This window comes from Balaenoptera physalus (assembly GCF_965194825.1).
Source record: "Balaenoptera physalus genome assembly, chromosome: 11".
NCBI classification, from domain to species: Eukaryota; Metazoa; Chordata; class Mammalia; order Artiodactyla; family Balaenopteridae; genus Balaenoptera; species Balaenoptera physalus.
The window spans coordinates 63,045,744-63,062,678 of record NC_138896.1 but is presented as its reverse complement, the minus strand read 5'-3'; the positions used below and the strand labels follow the sequence as shown (position 1 = coordinate 63,062,678).

At 46.8% G+C, this 16,935-nt stretch overlaps 2 protein-coding genes across 15 annotated transcripts in view; both read right to left on the bottom strand.

The window, feature by feature from the left end:
• The window catches only part of EXOG (exo/endonuclease G), a 47,252-nt gene extending 41,873 nt beyond the window's left edge, over positions 1-5,379 (bottom strand). For 9 of the 11 annotated variants that reach the window (XM_082412952.1, XM_082412949.1, XM_082412953.1 and 6 more), the window contains exons 1-2: positions 2,106-5,379; positions 187-336 (exon numbers count right to left, since the gene is read on the bottom strand). In XM_082412952.1, coding sequence (XP_082269078.1) covers positions 187-336; positions 2,106-2,361 — 406 coding nt within the window. In that variant the 5' untranslated portion in view covers positions 2,362-5,379. Of the gene's footprint in view, positions 1-186; positions 337-2,105 lie in introns of those variants that run through there. The other 2 variants (XM_082412950.1, XM_082412951.1) reach the window with 2 other exon arrangements.
• An 84-nt stretch (positions 5,380-5,463) lies between these two features.
• The window catches only part of ACVR2B (activin A receptor type 2B), a 34,819-nt gene continuing 23,347 nt past the window's right edge, over positions 5,464-16,935 (bottom strand). For 3 of the 4 annotated variants that reach the window (XM_082412897.1, XM_082412896.1, XM_082412895.1), the window contains exon 11: positions 5,464-15,835. In XM_082412897.1, the coding sequence (XP_082269023.1) occupies positions 15,641-15,835 (195 nt within the window). In that variant the 3' untranslated portion in view covers positions 5,464-15,640. The remainder of the gene's footprint in view (positions 15,836-16,935) is intronic. The other variant, XM_082412898.1, reaches the window with a different exon arrangement.

Sequence of the window (16,935 nt, the reverse complement as noted above, 5' to 3'; positions counted from 1 at the left end):
TGAGACAGCCTGGAAGGGTCTAGGGCGCCCTGGTTGCCAGGCAGGGTCCATTTATCTAGTGAGCCATACAAACACCATCATTTTCTAAATGTGCTGTAAAGTAGAAAAAGTTGAAATTATTAATAATCCTCCTTGTTTTAAATTTGGAAACATCTTTCTTCAATGCCTTTGCTTCTAACCACCTACCCGTTATCTTGCTCTTGGATATATGTTCAAGAACCCATCTAGGAACCCGCTTTGACTGATCATAAGACAAGGCATGGTTAGTGTAGCACCTCGTCTCTGTTCCAGTTAAAGGGAATCCAAATTGTGCTAAGAGAGCCCTTTCTGAAGAACCTAAAAATGAAAAACAGGGGAAAAAAATAACAGTTAGTGACTACTATTAGGAATAAAAAATTATAAGGAAGGGGGTAAGACAAAGGACTGACTCAACAATTTAATCAACCAGGTGATCTCATTTTTGCAATTACTTATAAAGCAAAGAAAAGAGACAGTAGGCAAAATGCTGGTTTTGCCTATAATCAGTTGTATAGTTCTATCCAGGTAAACTGTAGCTATTTCATTAACTGTTGTTTTCTAATTTAAAAAAACTTTTTTTTGTTTTTCTAATTATTTATTTTCTTATTGATTGATTGCTGTTGGGTCTTCTTTGCTGCCCGCGGGCTTTCTCTAGTTGCGGTGAGGTGCACAGGCTTCTCAATGAGGTGGCTTACTCTTGTTGCTAGAGCGCAGGCTCAGTAGTTGTGGTGCACGGGCTTAGTTGCTCCGAGGCATGTGGGATCATCCTGGACCAGGACTCGAACCCGTGTGCCCTACATTGGCAGGCGGATTCTTAACCACTGCGCCACCAGGGAAGTACCTCATTAATTGTTAAATAAGGACCTGATCTTGCTGGTCTTTCACATCAAATTTTCAAATCTCTGCCCCACAAAGTACAGTGTATACAAAAGCAGCAAAGAAAAAACTCCTGTCATTACTAGTCATTGATATGATTGAATGCGAGACAGCCTACCTACTCATTATGTTCTAAGAGTTAATGTGGGGACAAAAGCACAGCCTTTTAAATTTTTTTAAAAGACCATCGTTCAGGGGCTTCCCTGGTGGTGCAGTGGTTTAGAATCCGCCTGCCAATGCAGGGGACACGGGTTCAAGCCCTGGTCCGGGAAGATCCCACATGCCGTGGAGCGACTAAGCCCGTGCGCCACGGCTGCTGAGCCTGTGAGCCCGTGTGCCTAGAGCCGGTGCTCTGCAACAAGAGAAGCCACCGCAATGAGAAGCCCGCGCACCGCAACAAAGGGTAGCCCCCGCTCGCCGCAACTAGAGAAAGCCCGCGTGCAGCAACGAAGACCCAACGCAGCCAAAAAAAAAAAAGACCATCGTTCACTGACACTCTTCCTCAATGTTCTGGTACTGAAGCAGAGATGTGTGCTGCAGCAAGACAGTGGTAAAACTGGTATTGCTTTTCCTAGTGGGAGAAACCAAGCACGCACGGAACAGGGAGTCGGTTTCCAAATAATTCTCTTGATGCGCTCTCCAGGCTTCAACCCACCAGAGTTGCTCTCTTGCTAAATGCCAAGTATCAGGAGGAGCAAGTTAAATTAGTATATCCGAGACAGAAAGAAACGAGCATGAGCTCATTTACTTTGTCAAATATAAGGTACACCTGGTAACCTGCGGATTTACATCCTTTGAAGAAGGGCCAGCAGGTATTCTTCATTTGAACGATGATAAATTGAGGACAGTTAACTGATCTGCTAAAACTATGTGTTCATTCGTTCATTCATCCATACGTACTGGATGCCAATTATGTACCAGGTACAGGGCTGGTGGAGAAGAAAACTGACACCGTCCGAGCGCTTATGGAGCTAACAATCTAGGGGAGGACATAAACAATAAAAACAGACATGTCGGGGTAGTAGATCCCCAAGGGGAAGGAAGTACATGGCGCAGGCAGGTGAGACGCAACGCGGGGAGAGGAAGCCGAGCCGGGAGACAGCAAGGCAGACGACCAAGGGCCGGGCGAGTGGAGACAGCGCACGTCCATGGTTACGGCTCCTGCCCGAGGTAGCTGCCCGGGCCCGAGACCTGGGGACCCACACACTCACCGTCCGGCTCCCTCACCGCCAACGCTGGCTCAGCGTCCCGACTCCGGAGAAACTGCACGACAGTTAGCCCGGTTCCCATAGCGCCCGCGACGGCTCCAGCCACGAAGCCACTCAAAAAGCGTCGGGAGCCTCGGAAGCGGGAGGCAAAAGTTTTGGCAGCCATCTTACCCGAGACACTAGCCTTTTGCCTTAGCGCATGCGCACTCCAGGTCAGCCGCCTGAAAGCCAATCGCAACCGCGGGATCAAGATACGCATGCGCTACCTGGAGTCGCTGGCCCTGAGCCTCTCAGGAGACACCGGAGGCCAGAGCGCAAGCGCGCGCCCCCTGGTGACGAACCTGGAGGCCCAGGCGCGTCCCGGCTCCACCCCTGGTCCCCTGGACCGGGTGATGGGTGAGAGCATGACGCCTTGAAGGCTCGGTATGTGCACATACAGTCCTGAGAAGAAAATACTCTTAGTCCCGTTTAATAGGTGAATAAACCACTTGCGCATGCTTACGCTAAGGTCCTCAGAATCGAGATTCCAACTTAGGTCTGATTCTAAAACCTGTGCCACATTGGATGTCCTCATGACACGTGGCTTTGAAATCGCATGGTACACAAATCGTAACTTCTAAAGATAGCTTTGCATCTCCTAAGGAGTTTCTTGGCAAGACAGTACTCCATGGTGGTTTAGGACCCTGAATCAGAGCACAGGGGTTTGGATACCGACTCAACCACTTTCTACTTTTCTGTTTCCTCTTTTTAAAACGGGAATAATAATAGTAATAATAATAATACTTGTTAGACCATAGGGTTCTTGTGAGGATTAAAGGAGATTAACCACGTAAAGCATTTAGGGAAGAACCTGGGGCATGTCGTTAAGTGCTCTGTTAATATTAGCAATTTTTATTTAGGCAGCTCTACTTTATCTTGATAGAATATGAAATCCGGATTGCTGAATGCCTGCTGTCAAAGGAAGGATATATGTTTTATGCACTCGCACTCACAAATAAATAGGTCTTCTTCATTTTGCAGCATCATCTCCAGCATTCCATGTGGATTTAGTTCACTAAGCAGGAGGCCATTTCTAACAACCAACTTAAATGGATGCGTTGTTTCGACAGCTTCATGGCTCCGTGCGCCCTCCCAGGACTACCTGTCATGAAGTCATTTTGTATAATCCCCAGGACTTCTGACACTAACTAACTGGTTGAACTAAGTCAACCAGAGTCTTCCTAAGGATTTTCGATCTGGAACTTTCTCCAGATAGCAAAGCTGTGACATATGGAACTCCCGCTCTGTCTACAGCCTTTTTTCCTGCTAAGTAGACAAAGAGTAGATGCATCTGGTCTTGCACAGAACACCAGTGGAACAAATGGTGAGACACGGGTGAAGGCGTGCCATGCTGACCCCAGCTTCCAAGGCTCCTGAAGAAGCCCAGACACATCCTGCCTTTACGTAAGGCTTGGCTGGCCACTTGCCCCAGGATCCTTCCAGCAAAGCCCCCCCTTTTTTTTAAAGTATTTTTTTTAAACGTTTCTTTAATTAATTTATTTATTTATATTTATTTTTGGCTGTGTTGGGTCTTCGTTTCTATGCGAAGGCTTTCTCCAGTTGCGGCGAGCGGGGGCCACTCTTCATCACGGTGCGCGGGCCTCTCTCTGTCGCGGCCTCTCTTGTTGCGGAGCACAGGCTCCAGACGCGCAGGCTCAGTAGTTGTGGCTCACGGGCTTAGTTGCTCCGCGGCACGTGGGATCCTCCCAGACCAGGGCTCGAACCCGTGTCCCCTGCATTGGCAGGCAGACTCCCAACCACTGCGCCACCAGGGAAGCCCAAAGCCCCCTTTTTGTTTAATGGTGTCTGACATGTGCAATCAAGAGTCCAGACAAGTACGACCAGGCAACACTGGTACCTGTAGGTTTCAGAGCTGCTTTGACAGCTTCCATCAGAATTTACTAAATACATACATTCACTTAAGAGGTATTTCTCAAGGCCCTCCTAAGTGCCATGCACTGTGCTAAGCACCAGAAAGAGAGAGAAATGGTGGGTGACTCTTCCTCTCCCACATCCTGTACTTGGAAACAACAGTGAACCCCACACTGGGTCCCAAGAGTCAAGAATTAGAAGTAAAGGCTGCCTGACTCTGGGTAGGGTACCTCCTCTGGGCCTGTTTGTCCACCTTTAAAATGAAGGACCAGTAGTTTTAAAACTGTCATCAGGGGAACCCTAGTATTGCATAGGGGTGCTTGAGAATTAAGGGAAGGAGTGGGAGGGCAGGCTGAATGGCCCCTGAGCCCTCTTCTACCTGCTAACTTGGGTAAGCCTGCTTTCATGAACCGGCTTCTGTGTCCAATTTTTTTTTTTTTTTTAACTGAAAGAATCCCTTTGCTGAAGAGAAAGCAACCAGATGGTCCCTGCAGTCTGACCTTCCAGTGTTGCTAGCGCTAAGGTCTTCATTCAAAAATGTTAGCCTTTTGTCTTCCTCTTCTTCTCATCAAGGGCACTCACTAATCAAAGGTGAACTTTCTAACTCTGAGAGGACAAAATGGATCAAAAACTGGACAACTGGTGCCTAAATAAAGGGCCCCTTCATCAAAAATTGTTCCAAAGAGATCCAAGCAGTTTATTTAATCTTCGTAATTATCATCAGTGAATAAAAAGGCATTGACACCACCAGAAGGATTCAAAGCAATTGTTTCTCCACTTAGCAAATATTAGAGGCCAAAAAAAGTCTTTTATGTTACTGCAGAAAGCAGTGAGGTGATTTCTGCGTCTTTCCTGTTTTATTAGGTAGTAGAGACTATAATTATTTTATTAGCAGGGAACCATGTTTGCATCTAGTGAGATAACTCAGGAGCTCCCAGACGGGAGATCTGGCCTGCTGATTCAGATCTGGGGTGGTGCTCCATCACTGGATTTTTTTACCAGCTCAGCAAGTGACCCGGCTACTCAGCCATGTTTGGAAATGGCAGCGCTTGTATTCTCAGTAGTCCTGAATATAACTTATTTTCTAGGTTTCTCTGCTGCACTTACAAAAATATTGCTCAGGGTTGTCTGCAAAGTATAGGATTGGGGAGCAGGGTTGTGTGTGGGGGGATCTTGGGGATTTGGAAAATACACCCCTGTCCTGCAGGAACATACCCAAAGTCCCAGGACAGTCCATTAAGGAGAAGCCCACAGTGTCTCCAACTAAGTCCCGAGCTTCTGAAGGGCAGAACTGGAGACCTGTGCTTAGTCCACCCACAGGACCTTGGCAGCCAAGGTATCAGCCATTAACTGCATGTCGTCCAAGCAGGAATTCACAGAGGTGCTCAAGTTGGCCCTGTAAGTGGGAGAACACAACCCCCCTGCCGTGTGATTAAGAGAGACAACAGGATTTTATTATTATTATTATTTTATTTTCATATACAAAAAGATAAAACTTGAAACAGTTCTAGATTTTTCCTCCTATCTGTTGGGGTGTGGTTGCTTCTTCACACAGGGGGAAAAAACTACATTCACATCGGTTTATTTGAGGACCCAGTGCAGAGTTCAAGCAGCAAAACCCCAACTTAGCAGATCTAATTCCAAACTTGACACTCATTTCTAAAATTACCACAGTAAAAAGGAACAAAGATCCACTGCAAATGAATGAACTATGATACAATGTTCTCTCCAAAATGTCTTCATTTTGCAACTGTAATTACATGGATGTCTGCTTTAGGCCATTTTAGATGTGTGCGGGTATATAATATATATATGTGTGTGTGTTTTATATATATATATATATATGTGCATATATATATATATATATATATATATATATATATATATATATATATATAAATCAGCACACTTTTCAAATCCAGACAGGGTAACAGCAACAAGCTTAACTCTGTGTATATATATATATATATATTTTTTTTAAAACATGATACTTTAGTATAACTTTTGTTAATTCAGTAGTACAATCTATTTCTGTTCTACAAAATTTTTATTTTATAGCTACAAGGGTGAAAAGTGACCTATTACATTTACATCTCACATATCCTGGCATACAAACAGTACTTACTGAATTTGAGCCAAAAACTAGAAGTCTTTAGTTTTAGCGCTTGAAGAGCTTCTTCACTTCTACAGGCTTAAATCATATCCTAGTCACATTTCCAGAGTTTTCAAATGATTCATCATTGTAAACCGCGAGAAACAGGTGAATCCAAACCTTTAATTACAGTTTTATATACAAGTTAGATAACACAGCTCAAAAAGACTTTGCTATCCATCCTAAACCCAACACACACATTCTCCACTAAGTTATTAGACAAGTCTTAGGATTTTCCTTCTTTTCCTTACAAATAATACACACATTTAGAAGGAGCTGGTAAAACTGACATATAAGATGGCAAATGAGAGGTGACATCTGTTGGTTCCAGAATTGGTCCTGCAAATGTTGCACTCTGCTGTGTTCTTTAACTGTGTGTCTGTTACATGCAGAAGCTCTTTTCACAAGAATTGACATCAAGCTCAATGTAAGTTAAATTTACAGTACTGTATGAAGTTCTTCAGATTCAAGGACAAATGTGGAAAAAATATTAACACGTAAAAAATTCGGCCTTTGATGCTACCATTAAGATCACGTCAAATTCATAAGCAGATTCTTTTGTACAGTTGAAAAACGGCATTGTGTGGATTTGTGGCGTGGAACTGAAATCTAGAAGTATGTTTCTCATCTGCGGTAACCCTCACCCCCAATTCTCAAGTACCACCCAATTCTCTTTGCATTTTTACAGAATTCTAGGAAAAAAAAAAAGGGAGGAAAGAGACGCTGGCATTTTAACAACTCCTCCCCTCACAGGAGGTCTTCACGCTCTCAGATGAGGTCTCCTAAGAATCTCTGTACGGTCACTGGCTCTCAGACGGCCTTTGACAATGACTTGGACACTTTCCAAATCAAATCCCAGATGTTGCCTAACCTTTCCTACTCTCATCTCTGTCATTGCTGGTAAAATTTCGATGTGCGCGTTTTTCCGTTATGGAGAAATTATTTGGCTCAACATACACTTAACTCGTGGCAGGGCTCTGAGAAAACCCCAGCTGGGCTGAAGTAAAGCCCTTGTAGAGAGTGAAGTAAACAGCGCCTGAACAGAGCAGAGACCGAACACTTCGAGGGCTGAGTTGGGACCCAGTGGGGACACACTGACCCTGGTGTCCCACAGTCAGCAGGACAGGCCAGGTGGGCAGCCCACGATTGTAGGGCTGAGTTACCACTTTAATGTTGGTCTGCCATCTATGCCCCAGCGACAAAAATTCAGATGTGGTGACTGCTGGTTAATTAAACTTTCTGAACTGGTAAAAAAGGCTCTTTAAAAAATATATATATATTTATTTAAAATACATCAAAATGACAAACAGCCATAACCCGCAAGGCCTAATTTCACAGCAACATATGCTACAGACATCTTCCCAAAATGCACTGTGGTGGATAGGGGGCCGGGGGGTTTCAATCCTGCCATTTAAGGGAATGTTCTTCATTTGAGCTTTAGTGACTGGAAATGTGTTACAAAGAGCTCATTTTCGGAACTCATTTGTGTACAAGGCCAACCAGTTGAATCACTCTGCCTATTCAGACAGCAGAATACTGAAAACGGCAGAATTCAAAGTTGAGCGCGGAAAGCACCCTTCAGGTGGCACTCGAGACCCATCCCACCGCAGGGCCATGAAGAGCTTGCCAGAAGCCCCTTTTGCAATCCTTGGGAAGAGTTTTACTTTGAAACAAATAAGTACCCATACTCGGCAGGGTTCCTGCGTGTGTATGTCACAAGCCTGCACTTTCGAGAGAACCCAGATGGTGACACTGTTCAACACAAGGTCTGAGGTAACTGGTTCTTAACACACCTGGAGCACAGAACTGCATCCAGAAAATACAGCCGGGAAAAAGGAAAAAGGTGGGGTTTCGGGCTAGAAAAGACAAGTAGAAAAAAGCTTACAGCAGTTGCTTTTGGGGGGAGGCAGGTGACAAAAACAAAGGCACAGCAGAATTACATTCCAAGACACGTGGCTGGAGAGCAGAGAAATGTTCTCTGATGGGGAACAGGTAAAGGACGGATGGTTGGCTCCCAGAGTGCTCCTGGATCTGCCGAAACTCAATTCATTCAAGTATAAAAGGGGTGGCGTAAAACTTTACTCTCGATCAGACCGAATAAAAGCACAGCTGGTTTCACATGACACATGAGGGACTCTCCTGACGATATTGTCCCAACCAGAACACCTCCGAACGCAGCAGCTGAAGCCAGCAGGCAGGGGCTGGGGAACAGGCCTTCAGCCATTACGGCTACAGAGTATGAGCTACATGACTCTGTACTTGAGTATAGATGAGTATACATGATGTATACTTCCTATACATCCCCATCAGGAAGGCTTACCCAATAACCATCCACTCTCTACCCAAAAAATCAAAAGGCTAACATGAAGACTGCCTTCCAGATTATGGCAGTGATGCTGACCGTCGTAGGAAGAGCAGGAGAACCTTGTAGAGACTGGAAAGATGCGCTGCTGGTACAGGATCCTGAGCCTCGTCCACAGGCTCCTGGGTTACTCGCTAGCCTAAAGTGGCGAGCCAATGCCGCCCCTCTCGCCTCCAAACAGCCCTCCCAGAGAAGATAACGTGTGTCTGGCAGCTCTCCGTATAATCTGATCACTATGTCCACACACCACCCTCCCCCTTTCCGAATGATTACTCCATTGGGAATTCTGTCCTGAAAACTGGATAATTTGGTCCTAGATAATTCAGTTTGGCAGATTTCTCCAATCCCCAAATCCTCTCTTCCCATGTTTGTAGCCTGAATCTTATTCTAGTCCCAACCCACCCCAATCTGCACCCATACAATTTCTGTTCCCCAAAACACCTTCACACTACGACACCCATGACAGTAACTTACAAACAAATTATTCACCTCAGAACCCTTTGTTCAAAAGAAACCTCAGGAGGAAGCACGACTGTAAAGCACACTGCAGGCCCCTCTTGCCTCTCCCGGCCCCTCTCCTCCAGGTCTGCAAGGACCAGGGCTGAGCATCCCCGTCCCGCACAGACTGTCCCACACAAAGACAGCCACGAGTGGAGTTTTGGTCAAACAAGACCCAAAGATGGTCTGTAATCTGCCAGTGTATCAACGAGAATCCGCAGGAGCACTAAGTGACAGCGCCACACCACTTACACTCCAGTGTATGTTTATCTTGAAAGGTAAAGCTCATTACTCTGATTAGAAAATCATTCTTATTCGAAACTCACTAGACTTTATAAAAATAATCTGTGGTATAAAACAATCTCCACACTGTGCAGAAGAAATCTGTCAGGTGATATAACTAAATATATATGTAGTGCTATAGATCTTTTAAAGTAAAATTTCAAGTGTTGTAACTCTATTATATAACCTATACTTTTATTTACAATGCTACCTAACAACATTCCAATGCAAACATGATTCGGAGAATCAGGGAATGAGCCCACGCCCGACCGACAGCAGAAATTCCCAGGACTCAAGAGAGAACTCATCCATTTGCAAAAAACCCATCCTCACCTGCCTGAAAAGCATCAGCTAATGAGTTGTATTTTTTATAACTGTCAGCTTAAAAATGTAAACTTCGCAAATGAATGAAACGCTTTTCTGTAGATGTCCAGAAGAAACCACGTTTGTAGAATCCACTGCATACACACATGTCCGTGTGTATATTTCTTTAGTGTCCTGTCGCTGGCTTGCAGTAGTTCTCAGAATTGTCTAGGCCCCAGACAATCCAAAGACACTCCTGGAGAAGAAAGGGCAGCACAGGGCCCATCTCCACATGCTGGCGTGTAGAGAATATGCGTTTTAATTCATGAGGAAAAAACACTTGTGTTATCGCTACGAGCTGCCATAGGAGCAAATAAAATATCACTGGTTTTGGCACTACAGGGATACATGGAGTACCACAATCAAAACGTCCTGCTTCATTCATACCTGGAAGATACCGTCACACAAATGTAAAAGCTTGGTAAAAATTGTAAAAATTTAAAGAGTGGTAAATCCTTTAAATTCAAAATCTTGTCCAAACCAAAGTTTACGGTGGACCCAAAATGAGTTTAAAATAGGAATATTCAAAATATCCCACTAGATAATTTGGACTTTTACTTGGTGATAATGTATAGGTCTCCTGGACCCACTACAGTCATCCCTCTGTATGGGGGAGGGGTGTGGCAGGGGGATGGCAATCCAAAATCCACTGAGGCAGAGGCCGCTTACATGAAATGGTGTAGCGTTTGCATATAACCTCCACAGATCCTCCCCTATACTTGAAATCACCTCTAGATTGCTTATAATACCAAACACAATATAAATACTATGTAAATAGTTGTAAATACAATGTAAATACTATGTAAAGAGTTGCCAGTAGGTGGCAAATTCAAGTTTTGATTTTTGGAACTCTCTCTTATTTTTTCCCCCAAAATATTTTTGATCCAAGGTTGGTTGAACCCGCGGATGAGGAACCCATGGATACAGAGGGCCGACTGTAATTGTTTTTCAAGTGTGGCTGAGTCAAATAAATTAATTTCCAAGGGAGAGGGTGCGTTTTAAACTTCAATTTCTTTTTGCTACAAAACTAAAATCATCTTTTAAAACTTCCCCAAGCCTCCTAAAGGTCTGGGATACATTCATACGTGAATTGCTGGTTACAAATTAAATGTCAGGAATCTTACTTAAAGAACTATGCCTATAACCCTGAATTCATTGTTTACAAATCTAGACTGAGAAAATAAACAGTTCATCAACTGAATTACTGGGTCTGTTTCTTTGCCTAAAACATTACTCCTGATTGAGACTTAAACTCATCATTACTAGGCTGAACACATTAGCTGCTGAGCATTTTATTAGTTCAGCTTTTGTAAACAGCCATTGACCTAGGAGAATTCAAATCACCCAAAAGAGGAGAAAAAGCCATCTTGTCCTATTTCCTTTTCTGGCGTGGGGGGGTGGGCGGGGGGGCATGTAGAAAGTCAATTCCCTGTGCTTCTTGGAAAAGTGTGGTCTGAGGGCCCCTGAACTGTGAACCAGGCAGGCCTGGCCGTCTCTCCGAAGATTCAGAACCCAACCGGCCACTGAAATAGCTGGGACTGACAGACTAAGTAAACTGAGTTCTCCTGGAAAATGCTTTCCAATTTAGATATTTTTCTAGTGAGCCAAGTTCTCCGGAATAACGCCTGGCTGTTCAACTTCTAGTACCGCTTCTAAAAACTTACATACGTACGCTCACTAGATTACTAAAAAAACATCAAATCCTTGTATTACCAACAGATGCTGGGAACTAATGCATTCTAAAAAGAGGCAGAATTCCATCTGCAAGACGGTCATCTAGTCCTCCCACCCTGGATGCAACAGCTGCCTCCCTGCCCTCATGGCTCAGAGCACAGGGGCCACATGATGGGCTTTCTGCGCCACACATAGCACATGGTGGACCCGCAGTACACGGCTGGGCTTGCCACCAAGGAAACACACATGCAACCCAAGCACCCAGTGCAGAGGGTCAGGGCAGCAGCCAGCAAGAATGCGGCCAACTGGAGAGAAAGGGGACACAGAACTGCATGGTCCCCTGCTCAGCTCCCTAAAGCATGACAGGAAAGCCATGACAGGAGGGTGAGCCTGGCCCCTAGGGGCAGGGGAAGAACCACCTCAGTGGCCTGGAGATGGCAGATCTTTCCCTTGGCTGAGAACATGTGAGCTGGGGGCTCAAGAATCCTGAGGATGTTCGAGGCTGGACAAGGTCCTTCATGTTCTGGACACATGCGACCACATACAGACAGAGTGAATTCTGAGTCAGAAGCAGCTGGCACACACGGGGAAGCCTCCCCAGCAGGACTAACCCCTCCGGGCACCTACTGAAAGCCAACAGGACAGGAAGGCCATCTGAACACCAGGCTGATGGCGCTCAGCACATTTATGCACAGCTGGGTCTCCCTTCCTCCTAAGAAGGGTCCATTCTCAGCCCTCACGCCCCAAGTAATCAACCAAAGAAGGACTCCTGGTAGGGACCAACGGCCCCAGGCGAAAGCCCAGCTTATGCCAGCCCCAGCATGAGCTAACGATTACATCCATGGCCTTCCCTGGCTGCCCGTCATGAAGAGTCCTCTGCAGGACACTGTGGCATGGTGGCCTCTGTCCCCACGTGTCTCCTCCTTCCCGTGCTCACTCCTGGATCTCTCTGGCTCAGGAGATCTCCCCACAGCGATCAAACAGAACACACTCTCCCCCCCACAAGTCCACCCCGCAGCCAGAAGCCTGCCCGGACGACAGCACACTAGGAAGAAAGGGGCAGGGAGCCTGGGCCACGTCTGTCCCCTGACTTGGCCACCCTATCACCCTGGATGAGGCAGGGAAAGCGATACCAGACTCCCTGCCCCCCGGTCTTCCACAGAGCTTGGCGGGGGGAAAAAAATGTAGCAGTGATCTGAGCTCACCGGAAGTGGAGGCTACAAGAAATCTTTGTGGAGAAGAGCACCGGCAGAGGCCCCCAACCCCATCGACACAAATCAGAGCTCTGGATGGTTGACTCCGCGGAGAAGAAGACATGACAGTAAACGTAACTTTATCAGAGGCGGAAGACCCACCCAGGCCCCAGCAGCACGCCCGGGAGAGAGATGCCCACCTTCTCCTGGCCACGAGCAGTCAGGGACACTCAGCCTAGCACGCGGGGAAGGGGCCGCCGGAAGCCCTCTGCCCGGCCACACCACACGGGGCCATCTCTGGACACTTCATTCCGGTGCCAAGGCCCCAAAGGGAGTGACAGTGGCTGAGCACTGGGTCAGCAAAGAGGGAGCGCCCCCAGACAAAAGGCCTGCCCTGTCCGTCCTGCGTCCTGCCCCGCAGGTCCCACAGCAGGGCCAAAACGTGCTCCCAGAAGAATCAAGCCAGCACGCAAAAGGAAAACTGCCCAGAGGAAATCTAAAACCAAACAGAGGCTGGGGTTTAGTGTTCCACACGCGCTGGGATCAGGGATCTAATCATTCCTATGGTAAATTAGCTACATTTGTTACTGGTTTATTTGTTTCTTCTGAGGGTTGAAAAGTAGAGACTCCCAGCACTGCCTAAGGAGAAAGCTGGAGAAATCAGATATGGCACTTTTCAATAAATATTTTAAAGCTTCTGAAAGAAATTAGTGGAAAAGAAAAGCAACTGCTGTAAGGCCTGTTTTTCTGTTAAAAATTATTCCGAGGGAAGAAAAATACCACAGCAAAAAATAGCTTAAAAAGGAAAAGTCAGAAGACAAATAACTTACCAAAAAACAAAAACAAAAACCTGTCCCTGTGGCCACCTTGGCCAGCCCACATTTTGACCCATGAAGCAAAAACTGAGCTCCGAGAGGGAAGCAAACTCGCCTCCTACCACACCCCGTGCCCAAACCCGCAGAGGAGGACACGGCCCAGGGGCCCAGAACCCCCGCAGCACAGGGCGCTGAGCCCTCACCACCAAGCCGCGCCATCACAGACCGGCCCCGAGCAGTGTGGACCCAGAGGCCTACAGATCAATTCCGCTATCACTGCTGCCAATGTGCTTAAGAAATTAAGTCTCGAGTAAAATTACCTCACGTGGGTCTAAAGGCTACAGTTTTGCCAAGTTAAAGTGGGGTCACCTGTCATCCTGAACAATGACCAATCAAGTCGAGGGAAACACTTGAACCTCCAAATAACTCAGGAGGAGGCTCCCCCCTCCCCTTCTCACCCCAGTCAACCTCTCCCCATCGCCCACCAACTCGCCTACCCGCAAGGTGAAGAGATCCAGTTTTTAAATAAAATGGTCTAAAGAAACGGGAAGGAAAAGCCTTCACAAATAAGAGTGATGAATGCCCAGACTCGGCCCAGAAAGCCAACCTACAGCTGATGACAATTATTTACAAGGGGGTGTTATCAAAGAAAAACGGTAGCACTCCCTAGAAGACTCACAACTTTTTTTCTTTTTCTCTATTTCTTTTAAACTTTCTTGTCATAAAAGCCAACTTACATTAAAATATACTTACTACAAGACAACACAACTAATAAAATATATAATAAAACTTACACAAGTAGAAAATTCTGAGGTATTTCTGGTTTGAGGTGGTCTGTGGTCGTGAAGTTTTAATTCTCTTACTCTTCAAAATTTAAACCTCGGAAGCCACATAGCAAAGCGTGTGTGTATATGTGGATGTGTGTGTTTTGTTTTTTTAAAAAATTTGCATGTTTCATAAATTAAAAAAATTCGAATGTTGAAACAGCAGCATTAGGAACATTCACTGACGAGAGCAAGGTTATGGCAAAACAGAGAAACGGTTTTTCGAATATGCACCTCTTTAAAGGGTCTGGAGAAAGCTGTGTTCACGAGCCACAGAAAGGGACAATAACGTCACCACACAGGGCAGAGCCAGCACTGCAGGACTCGGGGGTCTCCGGAGGGGCAGGCCTTGGCAGGCCCAACCCAGGAAACTCTCCCACCCTGGCTGTGCAGAGCGCCCCCTGTGGCCATTTCCCTGAACTGCTCCAGGAGGAAGCAATGTACATATTTCAACTTTTCCTCCATTAAAGATATTTACAGTATCATGTCTTATGAAGAATGTACTCACTAAACCGTGATGATTTATACCCTTACCTAACCTTAAAATCAGGGCAGAAAAAATGTTTTGTCCTATGCCCAAGCCCAAGTGAGTGGAAAAAACTGGTCAGGGCCAACAGATGGGTCAGAGCCACACCTGATTTCAGACTTTCTCCAAACCCTGCTCTTGCCGTTAATGCTTGGCCTCCACACACTCCTTCCCCTCGATTCCTGGTTACCTGAGAAGTAGTCTCATAGCAAAGGATGTTGCTCCGAATATGCCCGGGTCCAGTGTAGCTCTGCACCAAACCCCACCCCCAGCTCTGTCCTCCCCTCCAACTCCGGTCCAAACCATCCTCATCCTCAGCCCAGTTTTTCCTCGGTCAGGACAACACCCGTTAATCCGTGAAAGACACATCTGCTGTTTCTTAAACTCACTGTCTAAAAAGGGAGAAAAACACAGTAAAAGGCGGGGGGGTGGGGGGGGGGGGTGGAGGACGAGGGCAGAGGGAAACTCCTCTTTTGAGGAAGATGTGTTCTTATGTAACAGTCTTCAAAGGTTCCTCTAGGTAGAGTTTGCAGCATTAAGTTTCCTAAGACAGGAGATGGGTTTCTTTGTGTCACAGATTCTGAGACAACAAACAAAGAGAAAGGGGGACAAATGAACCCCGAAGGGCGGGAGGTGGCCGAGGCTGCTCAGCACGGCGCTGGTTCTGCATTCACAGCTCAGCACCTCAGCGCCTGCTGACGTGTCCGCTGTTTGCGATACAGTAGAGCAATGTGCTGGTAAAAACTGATCCAATCCAAAAAATAATATTAATAATAATAATAATAATAATTATAATAATAATAAAAAGTCAAGGTAAAATAGCAGCTGCATTTTACGTGTTTGTTGGTATTATGGGATTTCCAAAACAAAACACAACTTTTTTTTTTTCCTTTCCTCTTCAGATCCACTGAGTCTGGAGATCCACTCATGTCCTGGGCTTAGATGCTCGACTCCTTCGGGGGCAGGTCCACATTGGTGACGGAGGTCACCAGGGAGACAAGACAGTCCGAGGTAGTGCCATTGACAGACCTCCGGATCAGGGACACCCGCTCCTCCACGCAGCCCGCGGACAGACGAGCCTCTGCGTCGTGGTCCCAGCACTCCTCGATGGTCACGCAGAGCTGGGCCAGGCCCTGCACACCAGCGGGAGGGAGGAAACAGATGCCCTTGCTGGTGGCCCTCACTGAGGACAGGCAAACCTGACAATGTTCCTGAGGACCAGGGAGAGCCACGAGCCCAAGTGCAGGGGTCTGAGGGAAACTCCCCTCCCGACAGTCACCAGCCTGAGGCCACGGGCCTCCTCCACAGCGCGGACGAAGGGTCCACTGAACCTCAACGTAGGAAGCAGGGGAACCCAGGGCCCTCCGGGGGCAGACATGGCTGCTGCCGCGGAGCAGTGATATTCAAACGAAATCTTATTAGGCCAAGCCCAAACCACATAAGGGCCCAAAGTGCAGTCACAGTGGGAAAAGAGGAAGGCTTCATCCCACCCTGTCCCCCACAGCCCTGGACACCTCCCCGGAGTCCAGGGTACGTGGCGTGACACCCTGTGCTGGAACCAACTGTGTGGAGCTGGGAAAGGCAGCAGGATGGGCAAAATGCCCACACCCAGGAGCAATCCGGCCTGCTCAGCACCAGGACACACTCAGACCTCTCTGGATCTGCTCCTCATCAGGGAATTGGACTGGCAACCCCAGTTTCTCTGCCCTGGGAGACTGAGGAGGTCTGAGGCAGAAGGTAAGTTCCTGGCCCAGCTTCCCTCTCCTGATGCCTAAGTTTTCTCCATTTGCAGCTCTGGGCTCCAGGGAGCAGCATGGCAGCTGAACTTGGCCTCCGCAACTCGACCCCAGACCATATTGTGAAAGTGCTAGCTCCCACTGGCCCCAAGGATGTCCCTCTTCTGAATTAACCCTGGGGTAGCAGGGGGAAGGACTCAATGGAGCTGGAGGCAAATATCCTTCCAAGAAAGGTAATGATTTACACAGCTGGGGTCTTTTGTACAGTATCTCCAGACTGGAGGGGCCCAGATGCCACAGAGCTAAGCCATATTAAGCACTTATGTGATAGGTGTCCTGCCCGGTGATGTACAGTAACTCCTTCAATCTATTACTACCCTGAGGAGACAAAGGCTCAGAGAAATAAAGCAATTTGCCGAAAGTCACCCAGTTACTGACCGGCAGATCCAGGATTCCAACCCACATGCGTCAGGCCCAGGGCCAGTGGGCTCCACTGC